The sequence below is a fragment of the Oncorhynchus mykiss genome, chromosome 1 (genome assembly GCF_057628025.1).
Source record: "Oncorhynchus mykiss isolate SJ-2025 chromosome 1, ASM5762802v1, whole genome shotgun sequence".
In the NCBI taxonomy this organism is placed as follows: domain Eukaryota; kingdom Metazoa; phylum Chordata; class Actinopteri; order Salmoniformes; family Salmonidae; genus Oncorhynchus; species Oncorhynchus mykiss.
This window is the reverse complement of record NC_143022.1, coordinates 81,885,499-81,907,875: the sequence shown is the minus strand read 5'-3', so window position 1 is coordinate 81,907,875 and position 22,377 is coordinate 81,885,499. Positions and strand designations below refer to the sequence as shown.

General features: G+C 43.0%; 1 protein-coding gene across 2 annotated transcripts in view; it reads right to left on the bottom strand.

Annotated features, from left to right (window-relative positions):
• Positions 1 to 2,716: 2,716 nt before the first annotated feature.
• The window catches only part of LOC110530007 (GDNF family receptor alpha-1), an 87,330-nt gene continuing 67,669 nt past the window's right edge, over positions 2,717 to 22,377 (bottom strand). For both annotated transcript variants that reach the window (XM_021612760.3, XM_036986123.2), the window contains 6 exons: positions 19,058 to 19,409; positions 16,933 to 17,042; positions 15,145 to 15,279; positions 9,240 to 9,439; positions 6,119 to 6,166; positions 2,717 to 5,189 (listed from right to left, as the gene is read on the bottom strand). In XM_021612760.3, the coding sequence (XP_021468435.2) occupies positions 5,034 to 5,189; positions 6,119 to 6,166; positions 9,240 to 9,439; positions 15,145 to 15,279; positions 16,933 to 17,042; positions 19,058 to 19,409 (1,001 nt within the window). In that variant the 3' untranslated portion in view covers positions 2,717 to 5,033. The remainder of the gene's footprint in view (positions 5,190 to 6,118; positions 6,167 to 9,239; positions 9,440 to 15,144; positions 15,280 to 16,932; positions 17,043 to 19,057; positions 19,410 to 22,377) is intronic.

Genomic DNA, 22,377 nt, shown 5'->3' with positions numbered 1-22,377 from the left:
CTGCTGCCTGTGACTGGAACGAATTGCAAAAATCGCTGAAGTTGGAGACTTTTATCTCCCTCACCAACTTCAAACATCTGCTATCTGGGCAGCTAACCGATCGCTGCAGCTGTACATAGTCTATTGGTAAATAGCCCACCCATTTTCACCTACCTCATCCCCATACTGTTTTTATTTATTTATTTTTCTGCTCTTTTGCACACCAATATCTCTACCTGTACATGACCATCTGATAATTTATCACTCCAGTGTTAATCTGCAAAATTGTAATTATTCGCCTACCTCATGCCTTTTGCACACATTGTATATAGACTCCCCCTTTGTTTTCTACTGTGTTATTGACTTGTTAATTGTTTACTCCATGTGTAACTCTGTGTTGTCTGCTCATACTGCTATGCTTTATCTTGGCCAGGTCGCAGTTGCAAATGAGAACTTGTTCTCAACTAGCCTACCTGGTTAAATAAAGGTGAAATAAAAAAATAAAAAAAAATAAAATAAAAAAATAGCTTCTTCCAATATTAACTCTGCCCAGGGACACATAACTACTGTAATAACTACTGTAATAGCTTCTTCCAATAATAACTTTTTTAGATTAGACACGTCCTGTGCAAGGCCAGCTTTATACAAAATGAGTTTCAATACGACTTCCTTATAAAGCTAGCTCATCACGTTCACCAATCTCCTCATTAGACCAGTCTCTTACAATACTATTTTGTTAGACCATTTTAGCCTTGTTAATTGCCTGAAAGATGTCTTCAGGTACTTCTGCTGATAGTCCAGTGTTTTCTTGAAGTGCAGTTAAAGGTCATCTCCATAGCCAAGGTTCCTTTAGGTCAGCACTATATTGAAGCCTCCTCAAGGTCTAGGCCAATAGATTAGGTAACACTTCTTAGTAAGCACATCTCCAATGTGAATTGCAGTTTGACTCTCATTATCAAACATCTAATTCCCCACATTTACGAGAACCAATGCTCAATATCTTTATTTTACTGTTCCCTTTTTTTTGCCAGAGGGCTTTTTCATTTCAAGGTTGTGTATTGCATTTGTTTGACATTTATACCTTTTATCTTTCTGCCTGAAAAGGCATTATCCACCTTTAGCCATTTGTAACTATTTTTCGCTTTTACATGATTGGAAATATTGTGCGTTCGGGGGGGTCAAGTTACATACCATTGGTATTATTTGGAACACATCCCATTCAACCTCAACTGATACATATTTGTCTCAGAAACCCAGGACTGAAATCTTGACTAGTTGCGTTAGATGCTTGATCAATGTTACGTGTATCTGTCCACGAGAGATTACCCATGTCTGACTACAGTATGTACAATATGTAACATGTCTTGTTATGATATAACTGTCTGGGCGGCAGGTAGCCTAGCAGGTAAGAGCGTTGGTTCAGTAACCGAAAGGGCGCTGGTTCGAATCCCTTAGCTGACTAGGTGGTCACTCTGGATAAGAGTGTCTGATAAATGACTATGTCAAATGTGGACCGGATTAATATAAAATATACATATCAATCCAAGTTCAATAACTTAATGGTAAGACCTGATACTCGCCGCAAAAGTAGCATGAACATCTTCAGGGCTCATTTTCAACATCACTCAGACCCATTTCAATGTACGTTTATCTCAGCTGCTGATGCTGCTGCTGCGTTCTGTCAATGTCTGTATCACATGTTATCCCATACTCATTATTTCTGTCCATCTTGAGATGAAGAAAATACCTGCAAGAAACACAGACTTACATGAAGTACCAGGTGACAACTGATATACTGTCGAAACAACCACAGCAGTGACATTTTAGCCCTGTTTATACCTGCCGCTTGCATGCGTCCTGATATTGTCCTGATCACGCCAGTTCACTGTACACTTATAAGATCTGATCAAAATCAGTTCACAATGTGATTTTTAATCGTCTACACCTGTCTAAAAATGTGGGCACAATCGGAATGAGGAGAAGAACAGGACAAATGACGCATGTTAGAACCAGGTATAAACGGGGCTTTTGAGTTGATTTCTGAAAATAAAACTGAACAACTTGATGTAATAATTGTGAAGCTTTCTCTAATCTGAGGGATTGGAAAGGTCAACCCCGTTGGCTGTCTTTCTACCCATTGCAACTAAACAACCCCCTCCTGCGTCCAGGGAAAGGCCATAACTACAGCCATTGGATACTATTTTCTTGCGTCCCTGTGGAAAAGTGCATGCATGACATTTACCCTCCTTTCTGTCACGTTTTCTGTGTTTATGCATCTGAATTTATCTGTTTTTGCATTCCATGTTTTGTTCCTAGAATATTTCAGGTGGGATTACCTTGAATTTGACCACGTGTGTTCTGAGAATAATCTTGGCCCAGGGAACAGTCAAACATTTTCAGAACTTTCTTGTGTTTAAATCATGACGCAAAGCTAATTTTTCATCTGACATTGTTGACCATTTTTCCTGGGAACATTGGAGCTGTTTAGCTGACATGGTAAAGCCAAGGCTGATGTCCTGCTCTCAGCATGTCATAGATAAACTGTTGTGTGTCAACATGGCCAATCTTTTCAGCACAGCTCCAGATTCCACCACTCACACAGCACATCCACAGGTACCAGACAATGGCTACACGTGTCTAATTAAGCAGACTCTCTCTGTCTCTCTCTCAGCCAGCAAAACAGAGTTATAACAGGCCACAAAACAACCCCTAAGCAACAGAAAAAACAACCTCACTGTTGGATGAGTCAACATTTTAATAATAACTTTATTTAGATTGTACATTTTCACAGGCTAAGAAGTATTGTGGATAGCTTAGGGATTCTTTGTTTTCAATCTGTATAAACATTGCAATTAGTTTCTTCTAGTTAAACAACCAATGTGATGTAAATGAATACAAATACTCAAGGGTATTTTATTTCTTCACCTGCCTCTTAGTGGGCTTATTATCCTCCCTCACCCACAAATTCCAACACATTCATCCTCTGTCACTGTGAAATATCAGCAATCTGACTACAGATACCAATGTGTTAAACCACCCAGCTGCCTCAGACCTCGTAGATAAAATGTTCATCTTTATCCTTTATTGCATTTCCTATCACCCATGTGATTTTTTTGTACTTTAACCTCTGGGTACGGTCCTATATGCTCCTTACTTGTGCGGGATGTCAAAGTGTAATAAATAAAGGCCCAAATAGTAAAAGATAGAAAGAATAAGATGTTATATACCAAAAAACAATATCATATTCAGGCAACTGCATAAATGAAACTATGGTAGAATATTTGTTGGCTCAGGAAATATAACAGGAGAGCTAAGATCGATATCTTATAATTTACAATAGTTCCATCATATGTACTGGGGAAAATGTGTAGCTTGCTGTAAAACAAAAATGCTATTCTCTAATGTGATGTATTTTATGGGGAATTTGAATCTGATCTAAATTGCTCACAATGCTCCCGAGCAGGATAGAAATAGACATTTCTTATCCAATTACTGTTTCAATCAAGTACACACATCTAATTTTAATGCCTAGTAAATAACATGTAATATACATTGTTTTGAAAAGCCACACGAACCCAAGCAGCATGTCATAAATGCTTTAAAATGTCCAGTAGCTAAAGTAATTTGCCGCACATGCCACATGTATGTGTGAAGTGACTGTGTGCTGGGTAGTCCACATGAGGAAATGATTATTTCAAATGTATCTCAAAATGAATTGACATTTTCAACTTGCACATTACATCTGAGAAGTTACATATGGTTATGATACAAGGTTGATACTTTCTCAGCGATTCTCAGGAGACATACAAAATGCTACAATTTACGTACAAGAGTCACATGTTCTGCGTCAGCTTGACTCAGATGCCAATCGCATAAGATTTACAAGGCTTTGTTCCAATAAGATTGACAGTTTTATTGTGAAGGCAACATGACAATAGATTGAGAGCAAATTGATGCTAATGTCTTGAATGGTTGTGTGTAATTAAAGTGTACACAACAAAAGCGGTAAGTATGAGAATCCATCTGTCACGTGATCTGTTACAACTCGTAACGCCGTCATCTGTACGGCTGTTGTCAACAGCTCCAGAGCGCTTTACGACGCTTACAGAGCAGAGAGTATAAACTCATTCAGGTAGGAATGGTCTGTCTACCAGAGAAAACCCTACACCCATTCCCCCCCTTTCATCCAGTATAGAGAAAATATGTCAAACTGCTTTGATAGACCAAAATAATGTTTGACTCCATAATGTACATTCCGCATATCCCCCAAATAGCTCATTGTACATGTTAGGAAGAAACGAACCTTGACATGTGAGTGTGTACTGCATGTGTCTTTGCGTGTGTGTTTTTTGCATGCGCTACAATGTCAAAGTGAGTTCTTGAAATTAGTGTTTTGCTGCAGAGGGCCGAGTTAGTGACAAAATGGTGGCGTCCCAACAGAATAATGAGTTCTGTAGACCATTCTAGATGAAAGGTTCCATGGTGGTCTAGCCATCTATACTGTCTGTCCTCTGGGCCTTCGTAACTCCATCTCCAAATGATACCATATCAAAACACACACACACACACCACAGATGAGATATATTGACACCTAAAAAGCTGCCTACCTCATTTAAACCACTGCCATCAAAGTGATGGGGATTTTTTGCTTCTTCAAAGACCTCAGCCTTAACACACAAAGTCCCTTGGATAAAAGCGCCTGCCTAATGACCGTACCATTATTAATACAGTAAATCCCATTGTACCAGGAACTGACAAAAAGCCACCCGCCATTGTGTATTGGAATGTAGCAATGCATCCTATATTCTCATGATCGCCCAGTGACCGACACAGAAGCTTTTCCCTTTGTAAAACAGAAACGGGAGAAACACAGCGAAACTGAGTTACATTGAGATCACTTTAGCACACTGCTTCAACGTAAGCCTCTTCAAACTAGAGTTTCAAAATAATCAGAGAGAAGGGAAATAAAAATACAACAGGTATACTGGGAACAGAGAATATCGTTTTGTCTTTTTACAAATTTAGTCTGTCCATGCTTTTGAAAGGTAGCATGGCTACAAGACTGCTGCGGGGTAGAGCGCCGCCAGGGTGCAGTGTAGCAGCGCGACCAGCAGGGGCAGTAGTGAGTAGAGGTGTGTATTAGATGATGGCAGACCGGCTGAATTCCTGGCGATGGAGTTGGAGGTACCGGAGTCGTCGATCTGTGGGTCCTGTGGAGGGAGGGACAGAGAATGTCACAAGTTAACTTAGGCCTGATCAAATGCTTTTTCTGGGGGGACATTTGTGCCATCACTTTGCTTGCTTTTAGACTTTTGTCCAACTGTCAAATTGAAGCAATCTGACAAATCCCGGCTGCACCTATAACCCCTGCATTTACATTGTCCACATTAATGCTTTCTTGAGGACACACTCGCAAAACACTATGATAAAGAAAAATAAACAATTAGAGAACTGACATAATCCAAATCAAATAAGAATGTCTTAATAACACCACAAAAGTGTGTGATTAAATTGTCCCATTAGATTAGAAAAAAAAGGTTGTTTTGAGAACCAAAATGCCAGTTGGCTCTATCATATCCATGTGTTGCTTTGGAGATGAGATAAAAAAAAATAAGGTATTTGACGCACTAATGAAACGTTGAGCTGAAAAGGGGCCGTCTCTTCTCAGGCTGTTTGAACCTGCCACTGCCTCCTTAAATGTCACTCTATGGAATAATGCTGCTTTATTATGTACAATGACATTTACTGAACTTTAAAAGGCACTAGATAAGCAATGCTCACGTCAGCGTAGAGGACTACAAAGACCATGAGCACATGTGCAAGAGGGGTCGCCTTGACTTCTGTCTGTAGGCCTGTGACCTTTGGCATGAGATCAGGGTCTGAGTAGTAATTACCATAGTCTTTCCTTGTAATTGAAAATCAACACTACTGTTCATACATGTAATTTTACATAGATCAATGATGAACTAGGACCCACATAGATTTTTCTGGTTAGGTCATGTGTTCAGGAAAAACTCCTGGCCTTAGTCATAATCAATTGTTAGTTGATAGTTCTGGCTTAAACTTAGTATAATCTTTTTTTTTCCTCAAACAAGAGTAATCAGGATAATCAAACTATGTAGATATGCTGTACACTTACCACGCAAAGCACACCATCGACTGAAACGTTGGACTTCAGTTTCTGAGCCTGTAAAACCAAGAGAGATGGAGAGATATGGTCAAAACCACCCTACTGTGTGTGTTCATGTGTGTGCTGAGTGTGTGCCGTTTGAATTTGTTGCCGTGCTCAAACATCAGTGATTTGTTGCTTTGGAAGGCTCTCTGCTGAAGCACATGTCGCCGTTGATCCTTATACAGCATTTAGATCCAGTTTGTTACAGATGACTTGAAAGCGATGGGACTTCCTGTATTTCCCAGACTAGACTGTATGAGGATATGTCTCCAGTCACAGTAAACTCTGAGATTCTCCTCTTCTTAACCTTTTTTATTTATAATTTGCCTTGAATAAGAGCAAGGCTGCTGTAGGTAATTTAATATCCTGAGACACAGGCTTATCCAGTTTCATCTGGTATTTACAGGGTCTCAAGTGGACAAAGACCTTGAAGGAAAACAGTAAAACAGAAGTGAGGATCTACATGAGTCCCCTGTATTCAGTGCCCTATGTTAGCCAGTCACTCTCATGCTTTACAATAGGCTACTTGTAGTTTTACATTTAGTAAGAGCTAGAGAAAACTGTGTGTGTTTGTGTGTGTGAGTCTGAAGTATTACAAACTTGCCTTGCCACTAAGAATAATATCCGTCATTCATACTCTGTTTGAAAGACTGTACTTTGTGAAGAAAACACCTTACGACCAACCAAACATCAAAGCAACACAGAATTGCAAGTATAATGCCTAGCCCAACACCATATGACTGGGCCATTCAGTTAGACTGATAGCTAGTCCTGATCAATGTAATGTGGGAGTGTAGAAGACAGTGTGAGGGTGTGTGGATTTGGCTGTAGTGGGAGCTGGATGGGACACAGCAGAGGGAAATGACAGATGTTTGTCATTGCTCACTGAACAAAACCCAGAGCTGTCCCACAATTCATTTCTCTCCGGTTGGCCTAAACCATCCATCAGCTTGACTGGGCATGCGGTTATTGTTTCAGATACACCACCATGCATCATCTACAGGACTTCATGTGGAACAGAGGAGAATCAGTCTTGCATCCTTTACGACTACATGTATGTGTAAGGTGTTGAATACTAATAACCAGATAACCAAGTAAAAAACTTTCTAACACAATCAGTATACAACCTGACCAAGACGTCATTGCATCCAATTTCACCCACTGGAGATGTGGATGCCGAAATGCTGACTGAATTCATAAGTTTTACTCATTTAACTATTCAAAAGTAAAACTGAATCACATTGAATGATCTGTTTTGCTGCTCTTAACTTTCAGGCCCAGGTTGCGGAGCGCTACAGGCCCTGCTGGGCTCAGCAGCAACACAACAGACTCTCCTTCATTTTGTTTCAGGTTCTTAGACACGCTAGGAGCCACCTGACTTTAATCTCCGACGTGGGACAAAAGGCATTCCTGCCTGCGCCACTTTCAATACACACAAAGGGGCAAAGTGAGGCAAAACCCTCTCACAAGACAAAAAGAACCCTTCCTAATTCAGTTTGAAGCTTACGGTAAAAGAAAACAAATCCTGGCAGTTTGAGGAATACACAGTGAAGCTAAATTAGATTTGAGAAAATGAACAAAAGGAAGCAGAAAAAGCACATATTTCAAGCTGCTCACATAGAGATCCTCACACAGGGAGAAGTTGTCTTTTGGCTAGTAGTCTAGTGGGGCCCTGAGTCATTGGACGAGTGCTAAAGCTGTCTGGCAGTACCAGCACAGAGGGTTTCTAATCGATGATGAGAGGAGAGACGAGTGAATGTTCTTACAGGCCCGTCCCCTGTGTGATTAGAAAGAGCTTGTCTGCCTCCGACAGCCGTCCCTGCTCAACACATGCTCCAGTGCAAACAGGGCTAACAGTGTGTGTGTGTGTGTTTGGGTGTAAGTACTGTAAGTATTTGTGTGTGTGTTTGGAACTCCTTGCGAAGTGAGAGCTTTCCTCTGATTAGAGAGTGTGTGTATCTATAACAGTAGCCTTGTTGGTTAACAACAATAATATAGTGAGCTTCCCAACTCTAAACATTTTAGTGGCTGAGTTTGCTTTGTGGAAGCCTTTTGTATTTTGACCAGAAAGACTAAATTCCCACTGATCGAGTTACAATCTTAGATGTTCATCTTAACCTCAGCTCATGTAAATCATCACTGAAAGCCCCATCAACCATTCTGAGCTCTGATACAACATCAGTGTCTGTAACATTGACAGATCCATCTCCAGCAGGTTGTCTAAGCCAGGAGTCACCCTGACAACATCACAAAGATAACCCACTCCACCCCTGGACCTGAACACTATTTATCCCCCGTCCAGATCAATTGGGGTAATCTATTCTAATTTGTCCTATTAGCATATGAATGCCCTTTCAAATGGCGCTGGCAGAGCATCCAGGGACGCAGCCAGGGACGGAGGACCTCATCAGGCGAGGGGTCGGCTGGCTGGCAGTCAGGCAGGCAGTCATCTGTGTTAATGGGAGATGGGTGGCAGCCGGTGACATTCAGATCAGTGTGGGTGACCACGCGTCACCTTGTCACTCGGTGACACCACCAAGCCTTTATTACTGAGGTGAATGAAGCCTACATGCCGGCAATGTGGGATTCTCTAGGGCACTAGAGTGTGTGTATGCTGTGTCAAAACGAATCAAATCGAATGTTATTATCACATGCTTCATAAAACAACAGGTGTAGGAGTGAAATGCTTGTGTGATGGAGTATATAATACATATAAAATATACTATACTGTATATATGTAGTGTGTATGCTGTTTGAATCGCAGTGTGTAGCAGGACGTGCTGACTGACTCACTGAAGGACAGTGTTCTGTCTTTGAGGAGGACTGATTCCACTCACTGTGTACACCACTGATAGACAAACACTTCCATCTGTGTGCCTCAGACTCCTATACTGCAGAGCAACTGTTAGTCCTTTACAGTTAATTCAGGCTCTGCTGAAATGAGGCAGTATCAGTTCTCAGATCAAATCAATAATGCTTAAATTAATCCAGCGCCTAGCTAAAATAATTCCCTCAGAATAGATGCTTGGCCGTTGGCCTCCAGGACAGGAGGTCCATGCGGTATGAAATCAGCTGTTGGAAACCTCACCTGCAAGCTTCCACAGAAGTGGTAGAGGGACTCATCCCCTGCCTTGAGGTGATTGGTGTTTGTGGCGACATCCAGTGAGTTGGGGGACCGGTCCTTAGCCTTCTGGGAAGGAGTGGTGGTGGAGGTGGTGGTCTGCACCGGTGGCATGGGCTGCCAAACTCCCACATCTGTCCCGTTCCCAAACGCCTGGATGGCATTGCCTACAGAAAGACCAGACACTGTGTTAGACATCAATGTTGTAGAGAGAGGGAGTGAGAGAAAGTCCATATGTGGAGAGACTACATCTGTCCAAAATCTAAAGCTTTTCATAAAGTCATTACTGGTGTAAAACACTATCCATTTCCCCTAAAAGGTATCATTAGGCTATCTTTCCCAAACACTATGGAATAGGTGGGAGAGAACAATTTAATTATATGGAAATACACCGGGGGAAAAACTCATTTCTAAACTACAAACCTAGTGAGTGTGCTTAAGTTTGGCTGAGGGATATGAATATATTAGCTAAGGCCATAATAATAATAATAATAACAAAGTGATGATGTGGCCTTTTACCCAACACATTAGAGTGCATACACTGTTCCTGGTCTATCTTTGAAGTGAAGCAGACAGGCAGATCTGAAGCTAGATGGATCAGCGTTATGCACCGCTCACAGAATAATTCAACTATTTCTTCCCTGGGTCATTGAATCCATTTAAACTGTGAGCCAACACTTTGGAAAAGGACGGACATGCTTTTTATTATTATTTTTTAACTTGTCAGCTCATTTGGGCTTGAATCGTCTAAGGCTGTATAGGGCCACACCTCTTAAATGCTGGCTGTGAGGGAATCAATTAAAGCTGGTTTCATTATCTTGCGGTGAAGAAAGTGGGTGTGCCACTGAGCCTATCCTAGTGCACTAATACTTTGTGCTAGCACAGCGGCGGCCTGATGAGTGTATTGAATTTGTTGATAAGGTCTTTTATGGAGCTTTGTTCTCAACAAAGACTAATTAGAGACACCGCATTAGACGTTGTCGTCTGTCACGGCTGATGAGGTGCTTTTCTAGTTTCGAATTTAGGCACAATGCTTGTGCTGTGATAATGTACATGAGTTTAGCTCCTATTTAGCTCTAGCTCAATGTCAGGGCTTTCAGTGGAGTTTGAGGAATCAGCAGCACTTGAGAAATACTAACATGTATAACCTGCCAGTCAAGCCCCTGAGAATACATACTGTAATTCACTCCTAATAGGATGAGTGTATTCCTACAGGCATCGACTACACTCTGAGGAAAAAAGGTGCTATCTAGAACCTAAAAGGGTTATTCGGCTGTTTCCATTAGGATAATCCTTTAAAGAGCCCTTTTTGGTTCCAGGTAGAACCCTTTTTTTTTGTAGTTATAACCTTTTGGGGTTTCACGTAGAACCCTTTCCACGTTTCTACATGGAACCCAAAAGGGTTCTACCTGGAACCAAAAATGTTTCTCCCTCGAACCAAAAAGTGTTATCCTATGGGGACAACCGAAGAACCCTATTGGAACCCTTTTTACTAAGAGTGTGAGTGTACAAACTGGACCCTGTGTCTTATTCTTGCTGACAAACGAGAGTGTGATTTAACACTGGACCTTTACTCTGCAAACACTGAGCAATGTTAGAATCCAGACACCCAGGAAGGCCCGGCAGGCTGTTCCAGCTGCACAGGAATGCAGTGTTTGTCTTACCAAGAGGAGATAAATCCCATGTTTAAACACAGGGAATATCACACTGTGTGCAAACAGCCTGGAATCTGTACAATCTGCCACTTAATCGTTTCTGTTTCCATTCATCAAGTGCAAACAGCACATAGGTAAACATGATATCATATCACTGACATTTACATCAACCAAAACACTGACAGACAGGCATTAGTGCGCATGGCCGTCTGTTGAACCAAACAAATAGGCCCATTTTGCTATGGCTGTATTCATTAATCTAGCAAGAAGGCAATATTTTGAATAATGTAGAAGTGTGTCGTGTCCACCCCTCTCGCCAACGTAAAAAAAAAGTTTGAAGGTGCGTTCGTAAAATCGCTCTAGTTATCTACTCCGATTTTAGAGCACTGTCGTCCGTGTGCCAAAGCGCAGAATAACTGATGAATTTACGAACGCTCAACACGTGTTGAATATGGCCGTTGTCAGTAAACGTCGGCTAAAAAGCGTAATAACATTTTTGCCAGCTGCAATTACAGTCATCAGCGCTCTGGATAACATGAAAACAGCCTAGCCAGCTTTGCTAGGGCAAGTAAAATGGTCAGAGTGAGGTGTTCTCTCTTTTATGTCTGGAAGTAGCTAGCAAGTTAGCCAGTTAGCTTGGGTGCTTGACTGCTGATGTTACGTCAGAGCGCTCAGATTAACCCTACTCCTCAACCAGAGCGTCCAGTGTGCGCTCTGAACGCTCCGAATTTATGAATGGACAATCTGACAACGCTCTGAATTTATGAACGTCCAGAGCACACTCTGGGCGCTCTCCAGATTGAATTTACAAGCGAGCCGACCTAGAGAGCTACTTTTCTAAGGGCCTCCCTTTAACGTGACAAGGATCTGACCAATTGGATCGTAATGACGCAGCAGACCACTGGACACATTTATTCAACAGATAATTCGTTTTATTTTTTTTACTTTTATTTAACTAGGCAAGTCAGTTAAGAACACATTCTTACAATTATGGTCTACACAGGCCAAACCCGGACAATTGTGTTCCGCCCATATTGGTATTATTATAAAAACATTTTTAACCTTTATTTAACTAGGCAAGTCAGTTTAAGAACAAATTCTTATTTACAATGACGGCCTACTGGTGAACAGTGGGTTAACTGCCTTGTTCAGGGGCAGAACACAGATTTTTTAGCTCAGGAATTCAATCTAGCAACCTTTTGGTTACTGGGCCAATACTCTAACCACTAGGCTACCTGCCATCTAGGTGTCCTAGAGCAGTCTAGTTTCTTGTGTTCTGACATAAAACGGTAGGAAATGAATAAAATAATAATGTAAACACACTATCAGTAATTGCCAGTAAATCTATTGCCCGAAATCGGGCACTGTAGTCTTTATTTAACAATTAACATTGACATTATTGCAATAGTCAAGAGTTTTGGTGTTTGTTTTGCATAGTCATACAGAACAAAGATACAATCGATCAGTATAGGGATTGGATATACTAGTTATACACAGTTAAAAGCGTGTCTCCTCCGATAAGAGGGTTTTTATAGGAGAGAGCTAACACTAATCTCTGATCTTTTGAACTAAGAGTGAGTGCTTAGACGTGGCATAAAGGAGCCTTGCCAATGTGCCCGCTGGAGTTCCACTCAGGCTGTTGGTCAGAAGAATAGGACCATTACTGATCTCCTAGGTGATTTCTCAGGAGCACACAGGGTGGATGCCCCCTGGGCACTTATGGATTGCTGATAATGCTGCCGGTTACTCAGTGTGACCTCTCTGTTGGGATATTCTTTCTCACAATGCCACTGCTACCGGCAAATGAACCACCAACCACTCTATATGTACCATCGAGCAGAAGTAACTCTACTTCTCTTTTCTCACTTCCAACTTTTTTGCTCACGTAACAACCCTGTAATGCCTTTTGTCATGGCTGAATAAAGCTGTATGACAAATACTGAACTACCATCACTGTACTGGATTGAAGAATGGTGCAAGAGAACAACAGTACTTTACTCTGCTGACCTAGAGGCAAATGCAGGAGAGGATCCTTAACTGGGAACAATGTATGCTTAGCATTAGATGAAGCAAATCAGCAGCTACGCTTTGTCTTCTAATGCCTTCCAAAAGAGCTTTCCGTAAGCGGACAGAGCCCTCCCGCTGGCCCCTTGGTTAAGGAGCCAGAGCAAGGCCCTATCACAGTTTCGGAGCCACACCAGCACTGACGGTTGTGTGGGAGCATATCTGTCACTGTGTGTTAGTGCTGACAAATGTTCCCTCTGAGCTGCATGGGTAGCCCCGAGACCGCCAGATGTCCTGTAAAAATCTTCCCAGTGTGAAATAGTTCCCAATCGTTCTGATCGTATTCTGATTGTGACGTCATGCTGTAAAATTTCTCCCAGCGTGAAAATGTTCCCAGTTCAATAATTGCACACGTAACTTTTTATGTGGATGGCTGCGCTCGTGCGGATGTTTCACACAAACCCTCCCTCGATCTCGAAAAATTGTTCTGTGGGCACACACATTTGCTTCACACATCTGCCAATTAATGGTGGCCAGGAGTATTGAATCTGACCAATCAGAAGCTTTTTGAGCCGTAAGGTCGGCATATAAATACCCGGACTCGTGGTCAAAGCGCTGAGGATTGATGTGAGGAGAGAATTTTTGCGATTGTAAAGACTGTGGCACTACGTTTTTGATTGAGAATGCATGTATTTGTTATTTAGTGAGCTAGCTATACAAACAAGTTAAAAATGCATACCTCTGAGAACAAGCCATCTCGACTTTACAGCTAAACTTGCAAGTTACTGTAGCTAGATAAATCAAGAGCGAGGTGGGGTGAGAGAAACATCTGCCATCCACACAGACGTGCGTTCAATTATTGACTGGGATCATTTTCATGCTGTGAAACTACTCATTTGCGAAATGTTTACGTCAGGAAATGAACGGATATGACACTGGACGGATGTCCACACTCCTCCCTTTCCTCTCTGCCAAACTGACGTTGGTCTAATTGCAGACGTGTATGCTGGACCTTTGGTACATTGTGGGAGGAAACCTATCTTTCTATCTCAATGGCTTTCTTTCTCAAAGCTAAAACCCAAATCCTTCTCAATAGCAGTAGGTCAAATAGACTTCAATGACACTGAAATTCCCCTAAAGAAATTGCTCTGTTGTGATAGTGCTGTGTCATGCACATTGTCACATTGGGAACAAAATGTTATATATAACACTATCTCTATAATACAGTGAAAACAAACTTCCCCATAGGGTCGGTGAGAGCGTGACTATAATGGATCCTACTGGCTTTGAAATGGGCTGAGAGACAATGCCATACCAATAACACAGCAGAGGAAGTTGAGCTGTGATTGCACAAAGACAGGCACCACAGCCATGGATATGCTATCTCCAGAGGCCTGGCACCTTGTGATAGTGAAGGAGCTGTATTTATTAAAGAAGGAATTGCTGTGGCGGGGGAGTGGATGGAGAGAGAGAGGGGTGGTTAATTATAGCTGTCTGATATGTGAGAGGAGGGCCACCAAGTTAAAAGACAATGCCCAGGGCCCAGTTTAAAAAAAGGTGATACATCTGGATTTTGCCTATCGGACAGGGTTAAATGCATAGAAAAATAATGAATAGAACGGACAAATCATTGGCTTGAATGGGGATTACCATTCTATTCATTCTATTTCTATGCATTTAATCATATCCGATAGGCAAAATCTGGATAAATCACTTTTGAAAAATTGGGCCTTGACTATCGCTGATCCAGGAGAGCTACTCCGGGGAACTAGTCACTCACACAAGAACATTATTATTATTAATGTGCACATGCACGCACACACACACACACACACACACACACACACACACACACACACACACACACACACACACACACACACACACACACACACACACACACACACACACACACACACACACACACTCACGCAGTCACACACGCACAGACGCACGCACGCACACACACACACAAACACACACACAGCCTTATCATTGTTTCTGTTTCTTCCTCCTCTCTCTCTGATTTTCGCCAAAAAGCTCACAGGAGAAATGGAGCATCACTTGGGAGAGAGGGAGGATGAAGGAAGGAACAATGAGAGAGGGATGAATAATTGTCAGGAGACCCGCAATGAAAGAGTGGAGGAGACAGGAAAATGGTATGAGAATGAAGATGAGAGGAGAGGACAGGAGATGCGTGGTCAGTCACTCACGGAGGCAGCTGTTGTCTGTGAAGAACTCTGTGAATTTGTCACATTCCTCCTTGCCATTGCCACTGCTGCTGCAGTCACAGTAGGGGACAACACTGATCTTAGGAGAGCGCAGGTAGTTGGGCGTCATCACGGTACCTGTTGGGAGGGGGAAGAAATACAATAAATTACCCAATGCAGCTGTTTTTATATCAATATCAAATCATTTTCGGGTAACAATTAAGTACCTTAAGATTTCCATTAAATTGGACAAGAATAGTAAGAATTTAGCTAGGACTGTCTGGAAGTGGTCTGAGTGGGGAGGGGAAAACTGAAACTAGCTGTTATTGGCAGTGAGGTTTGAAACTCTCTTTGTAAAGCCGAAACTCCCGCCCATGCAAAACTGCTGATTAGAAGGTCCTGTGTTAGTTTAAAACAATGTTAGTTTAATCAGCTGTTGTACAGTATTATTCAAATCATAGTAAAACGGAATTTTGACTGTACTGGGCCTTTAAATAATGTTTTTTTGTTCCGTTTGGTTTGCTATAGACATGGTATCCTCTGTGGCAATGCCACGACCTATTGGTATTCTTGGCTGGTCATTGGCTGGTTATGAGGTATGGTGAAAGAGGATCCGCCTCCCACTGCACCCAACCATCATGTAATGGTGAATCCCTATCATACTGCAACTGTTAGCAAAAGCTTTCTTCCAGCTCTATTTTCATCCAATTCTCTCATCAACACGTAACACTGAAAACATAATGGAGTATTTTCAAAAGTGACAATATGAAGTATTTCCAAAGGCAGTGGGAAGAATTAGGTATCTCCAGCTTTGTAGTAAACGAAATAGCTACAGTCAGTGATTTCTTGCTCCCTTAATGCATTGTTCCCCTACTGGCGTCTGTCCAAACAAGCCCTTTTTGTTTTGCGGCAAAATGAATTGGCATTTTGTTGGTTGCTGTGTGGACTATCTGTAACAGCTGTGCTAGTCAGGAAAATGTGATGGATTGAGCTAGGATGGTTCCCTCAGCACACAGAAGCAGAGAAAAGGGGAAGATAAAGGAGACAAATCTTCTCCCACATTCCCCCTCTCTCTTTATCTCTTTCACACCACAGGAGGCTTCTGAGGGGAGGACAGCTCATAATAATGTCTGGAACGGAGTAAATGGAATGGCATCAAACACATAGAAACCATGTGTTTGATGTATTTGACACCATTCCACTTATTCTGTTCCATTCATTACCACGAGGTCGTTCTCCCCAATTAAGGTGCCACCAACCTCCTGTCTTTCACACGCTCATTCCTTCGCTCTACTGCGTTGTCTGCAACTATGAGTCTTGGTTTCCTTGGTTTCCTCTGGAACAATGAGCTAATTTCATGAAATGATGTGGAGGGGCAGGATGAAGTGGTGTGACGTTGGGTTGTGCTGCGCTGCACTCTTAGAAAATTAACACTTTGAACCTTTTTGGTTCCAGGTAGAACCCTTTTGGTTCCAGGTAGAAGCCTTTTGAGTTCCATGTAGGACCCTTTCCAAAGAGAGTTCTACATGGAACCCAAAAGGGTTCTAAGTGGAACCAAAAATGGTTCTCCCTAGAACCAAAAAGGCTTATCCTATGGGGACAGTGGAATAACCCCTTTGGAGAGAGGATAGGAGGGGGGTGAAGGGACTCTGTGACACATGACTGTAACAACAGGTAGGAGAGCCATTCAGGGGACAGTATGAGGATTCAGTGAGAAAATGGAAGACCATAGTGAGACCCATCAATGTGTGTGAGGAAAGGTTGACTAATAGAAACAAGGGAGAAACTCACCGATGAGGCCAGAGTAGGACAGCAGGCAGTCAGCGTAGTTCTCCTTAAGACAGCCAGAGAGGGAGCGTGGCTCAGACTGACAGTTGGCAAAGAAATCAGCCAGACGGGACCTGAAAGACAACAGTGAAACCTCTGAACTATCTCATCTCCCCTATAAGACTAACTGTGACTGTCAAATAGACAAAGCAAAAACAATGGTACTGATTGGTACGGTTTATAAACACACGCACACACACAGTACTCATCAATCTGTTCCTGGGCTAGTTGGAGGAGAGGGAGAGCTGTTGATTCCACTCCGTGATACTGTCGTGGAAATATTGAATCAAATATTTCTCAGATACCGGAGCTTGTGAATTCAAACAGACTTTATTACAAAAAGTAGCAAAGCCAAGCAATTCCATGGAAGAACTGACTCTCCATTCTTAGTACTTGGCTTTTATACAGTCTTACCCTTATATAAGATCGTCACTCCACTTTATGAATCTTGTTGTCTTGCTTAGTTTCCATTCTCTTATTGGCTCAGACACTGGGGCATAGATTCTATTGGTGGCGTGACATGCACACTCCTACTACAGGTCTAATGGTGCCTATAACTGATTAGCTAATGTTCCTGTCCAAAGGTCTTCACAAGTTCAGGCCAATGTTGCCTATGTATGATTCATGCATGTGCATGTCCAGTAGCCTTCACAAGATCAGCAATGGCCCAGATCAGTCATGTCTTGTTGGTCTACCTTGCCTCATCCACATGGATTCTGCTTACTGTTCTGTTTTTTACATGTCTAATATTTAAACTGATATCGATTCTTCTTTCTACTTCAAAGAGAACATTATAGGTACTGAAAATCACCAGATGACTGGACATTCTCTAACAATACCACTCTCATAGGGTGATGGAGCAGCAAGCAGGTAGGTATGCCTGGTCTTATAATCCCTCCCACAAACAGAGAGGAGCTCTGGATACCAAGCTCACGACACAGCTGGAAAACCTACTACCACCTAGTGTTACACATTTGTTGAGAAGGGGAAGAGAGTGAGAACAAGAACATTTAGCTAAAGGAAGAGATATAAAGAGGGAGACAGACGGAGGGAGATAGAAATAGAGGGAGAGAAAGAGAAGTGAGAGCGTGAGAGAGAGAGAGAGCATGAGAGTGCAAGAGAGAGTGAGACAGAGCAAGAGCAAGAGAGATCGAGAGAGAGAGAGCACGAGAGTGAGACAGAGAGAGCGATTGAGAGAAAGAGAGCATGAGAGCGAAAGTGAGACAGAGAGAGAGTGAGAGTGAGACAGAGTGAAAGCAAGAGAGAGAGAGCGAGACAGAGCGAGACAGCGAGAGAGAGAGCGAGAGCCTGATAGAGAGAGAGAATGCACAGCCCTGAGGCTGGAATCCAAATGGACCCAATTTATTTGCACTAATGCCTCCATTTGATCCCAGACAGAGTGCTGTGGTTCTAGAGGCGATGTCAGACGTCACTCATTGAGTCCAGTCCGTTCCGCTGCATTTCAATATGGCCTCTATTACTGCCAATGAAACAGATGCCACTTAACCCAAACACATCCACTCCGCCGCCCAGTAATTCTAACCAGAATACTGCTACATGACAGCTAAATGAATCACTTGTCTCAGAAAAGATGAGCATTCAGAAAGAAAATCAGAGTGTTTCACTGCTTAACTTGAATACTCTCAGATATTGTAGGTAGATTTAGTGTTTGCTTCATGCATTAGTGAATAGTGATGGTTTATTTCCCATGCAATCTCCCAAGATCCTCCCTCCAGTTATCTTAATAGGTTTGTTTATGGTGTTTTTCACAGGGACAGGTATGTTTCTCAACACCTCTGAAGGCATGATAGCAACCTCCACGCTGTTTATTTAGACACCCCTCCATTTTGGTGCCGAGCTAGAATGTGTGATCTGTCTCCAGCACCTTTTTATATTACAGAGGATGCTATCGGGAAGGGTTTGAGAAAATTAACTGTTGTTGACTGGAATGTAGTTTTATCCATACATTGACAATGGTTGGTATGTGGTGTGAGTCTGACACGTGAGACTATGTGATTGTTAGCCATCTTATACGTTTGATGCCTGTGTACAATCTTGTGTACTGTGACAACTGTTTATCCTGGTGTACCTGCAGATGTAGTTGGTCTTGCAGGAGGTCTGCAGGGAGAGACAGTTGGGCTTCTCCCTGTCCTCATAGGAGCAGACTGGTACAATGGTTTGGCGCCGGCGCTCAGAGCAGGCCGACTGGTCGCCGGCTGGACAGGAACAGAACAGCATGCCATAGCTGTGTTTGGGAGGGACCTTGTCGAAGAACTGTCGCAGGGCCTTGTGGCACTTGCGCTTGTTGCAGACCTCCGCAGTGGAGACGCGGCTGGTGCAGGGGCTGATGTAGGCCGAGCGGTACTTCTTACACGTGTCGTTCAGGTTGCAGGCCTTGGCCGCGTTCAGACAGTTGTTCTCCCTCGTCACCGCAGGCTCGCCTGTCATAACAAGGACAACAGGGTTAGTAATTTTCCATCATCTCTGGGTTGGTAAACTCTTTTTATAAAACGGACTATAATATGAACAGGAGTGCTAGAGAGAGTTAAGCATCACGTGACTAAACTTATACTGGAGTGGATGGAAAAATAAGCGATGTACAGTAAATAATGTATTAATAATAATAATAATAATTAATCATTTAGGAACCTTGCCAACTGTATATTAATCTCTTCCTGGCCGCTGCTGATTGATAGCAAGGAGCCCATTTACTGCTACCCTGTTTCTAGCCCTAAATCAAACAGTGCCCCTCCTCTCCGCAGCCTTTAAAGCAAAACAAATATGCAGCTCTCCCGAACTTCAGAGTCATCAAAGCATCCGGCACCACGGCCTGCTCATCTGTCAGGTCTCGCTAATTGCCAGCTTTCTTACAGATGCCACGTTAATTACCGTTTCGAGATACTTTTTTGGGAAAATGGAGCAATAACAGCATTTTTCTTTAATGAGCGCCAATTAAAAATAGGAGCGGTTGGTTGGTAGAATCCGGCTTGGGATGAGCGGTGCGTGTCGTGCTCCGAAAATAGTGTTAATAAGATTCAACACGTCTCTTGATGAGGACAGTGGATGGTCCAGTGGTTTCTCCATGGTAACAGAGGTGGTGTTATACCAAACTAAGAGGCAGCCTTTACACTCTGCTCCTAGGGGTTGTCACAACTCTGCTCTACAGGGGTGTCACACTCGTGTCATCGAGGACCACAGTGTCTGCTAGTTTTTAGGCTTGTAAGTGCTTGCCACCAGCAGCAACACCCATAAACCAAGAGGGAGTAAGACTCTCGAACCCTTTGATTTCATTTGATTATCTTAGCTCCAGGAAAGAGAGAAAACTGGTAGATACTAAAGCCTGTGAAGACTAGAGTAGGATACCCGCTCCTCAGTCAAGACACTAACACACTGCTGTAGACAGGAAGTGTCTTCCCTAAAGGTCGTAGATGTGCAGTCAGGGTACCGGGCCGGTCCCTGCGGCCAATCCCAGATGACTGGCCGGGCTGGTCTGCCAGCCGGAGCTCACGGTGACCTTTCACTGAAATCTGAAAGTTCTCCTTCACTCTGTCTGTCTGTGCTGCTCTCTTCTACTCTGCTCAATGACCAGACACATTAACTCTTTCTGGAAATAAGTACTCTACAGCTTCCTGCGAGCTGCCTCTCCTGTTGGCCCTGAAGTCTGTCTGTCAGTCAGTCACAGTCTGTCAGTCTATCAGTCAGTCAGTCTGTCCGTCTGTCTGTCACTGGCCATAACAGCTCACCCCAGTCAGCCAGACACCACCCAAATGAGGACAGCCCTGACCAGACCATCACCCCCTCCTGTGTCCCCAAAAGGGCATTTCCCCTCAGGGCCCAATGGCAAAAACCAGAGCTCTGGGGCAAGAGATCTGTATCTGTGTCAACAGGCTCAATGTTTATCTGTGTGAGCATGTGAGTATGTACAATGTATTAGTATGTGTGGACATGTGCGTGTGTGTGTCGCATTTGTGGTACGGTGTGTATGTGCGTATGTGGGTGTCATGTGCCATGCAGCTGTCCAGTCACCCAGCCGTCTGTCTCCTCCCTCCCACAGAGGTAGACTACAGTGTGTCGAGATCCTCTCCTCATCCCTCCCTGCGGCTCCTCCAGTGTCAGAGAACACATCTGCTGAACCCCAAGTGTCTTGCTGGCAGATGGCACTGTCTCTCAAGCAAACACGCATACTCAATATGCAGACCCAAAAAATCCTCACACCCTAAAAATCCTTACACCCTAAAAAGCCCTCCTGCACATGCTCTCCTTCCCTCCCTCCCGTTGTCTCTCCCCACCCCTCCCCTCCCCTCCACCATTCACAGGCCCACACACGGCTGGGGCCATCTGGTCTCTTCATAGGGAGCTGGAGCACCCCAGCAGCTCTTGTTTCCGATACAGCCTCAAATTGATTATCATGTCGCCTGTTACCTCCAACCCCCTCCCTAATTTCAATTACGACGGGACTTTAGGTCGAGTAATGACCTCTGTCTCCTCCTCCAATCCACAGGATAAGAAAACAAGGCAGAATATTTGGGGGATGATCCGTCTGGAGAGATTGTTATGGATAATGGACTTGCCAAAATATCTTTGTCATCTTTATTTGTCTCTTTATGATCGTTATCCTATCTGTGTATTTCCACAGAGTTACACCAACCAGTTAAATACAGTGTGACATTTCCAATCATATTCTGATTAATATCTCTCATTTTTTTCTCTCATCTTATATCCACATCTGCATTGGAGAGAGGACTGACTAAATGGTAAGCAGTAGGTGGGGTTAATCACAAATCCACAAGGAGCCTTACTCTACATTCTTAGAAAAAAAGGTGCTATCTAGAACCTTAAAGGGTTCTTCGGCTGTCCCCATAGTAGAACCCTTTGAATATAACTTTCCAACAGAGGGTACTACATGGAACCCAAAAGGGTTCCCCTATGGGGACAGCCGAAGAACCCTTTTGGATCCTGTTTTTCTACGTGTAGCTTGCCAGGTTTGGCAGACTGTGAGTCCCATCCCTCTAATACCTTAATGGAGGGACTTGATTAAACCAAGGCTTCAACCTACTTACAGTAGACTGTAATTACACCTTCCATATGGATAGTATACCTTTTCACCTGTACAGCCTTGACCTCCCTCCATATAACCTGCCTCTCAGTGGGCGTGTCAGCCCTGATGCGGGTGACTGGCAATATAACCTGAGGGTAAATAATTGGCTGATCGATAGATAATGATGTGTCTGAACAGAAGGGAGAAATTAAAAAACAAATTCCCACACAAATCCTGTATGCGTCCCCATCTGCTAGCTTTGGGGAACAGTTTGCTGTAGAGACACAGGGGCTCAAGGTGAATTAATATCAGTCACAGACAGTGCTGAATCACTCAAGCGTAGAGGGCATGCAGAAAGTTATCAAATCAAA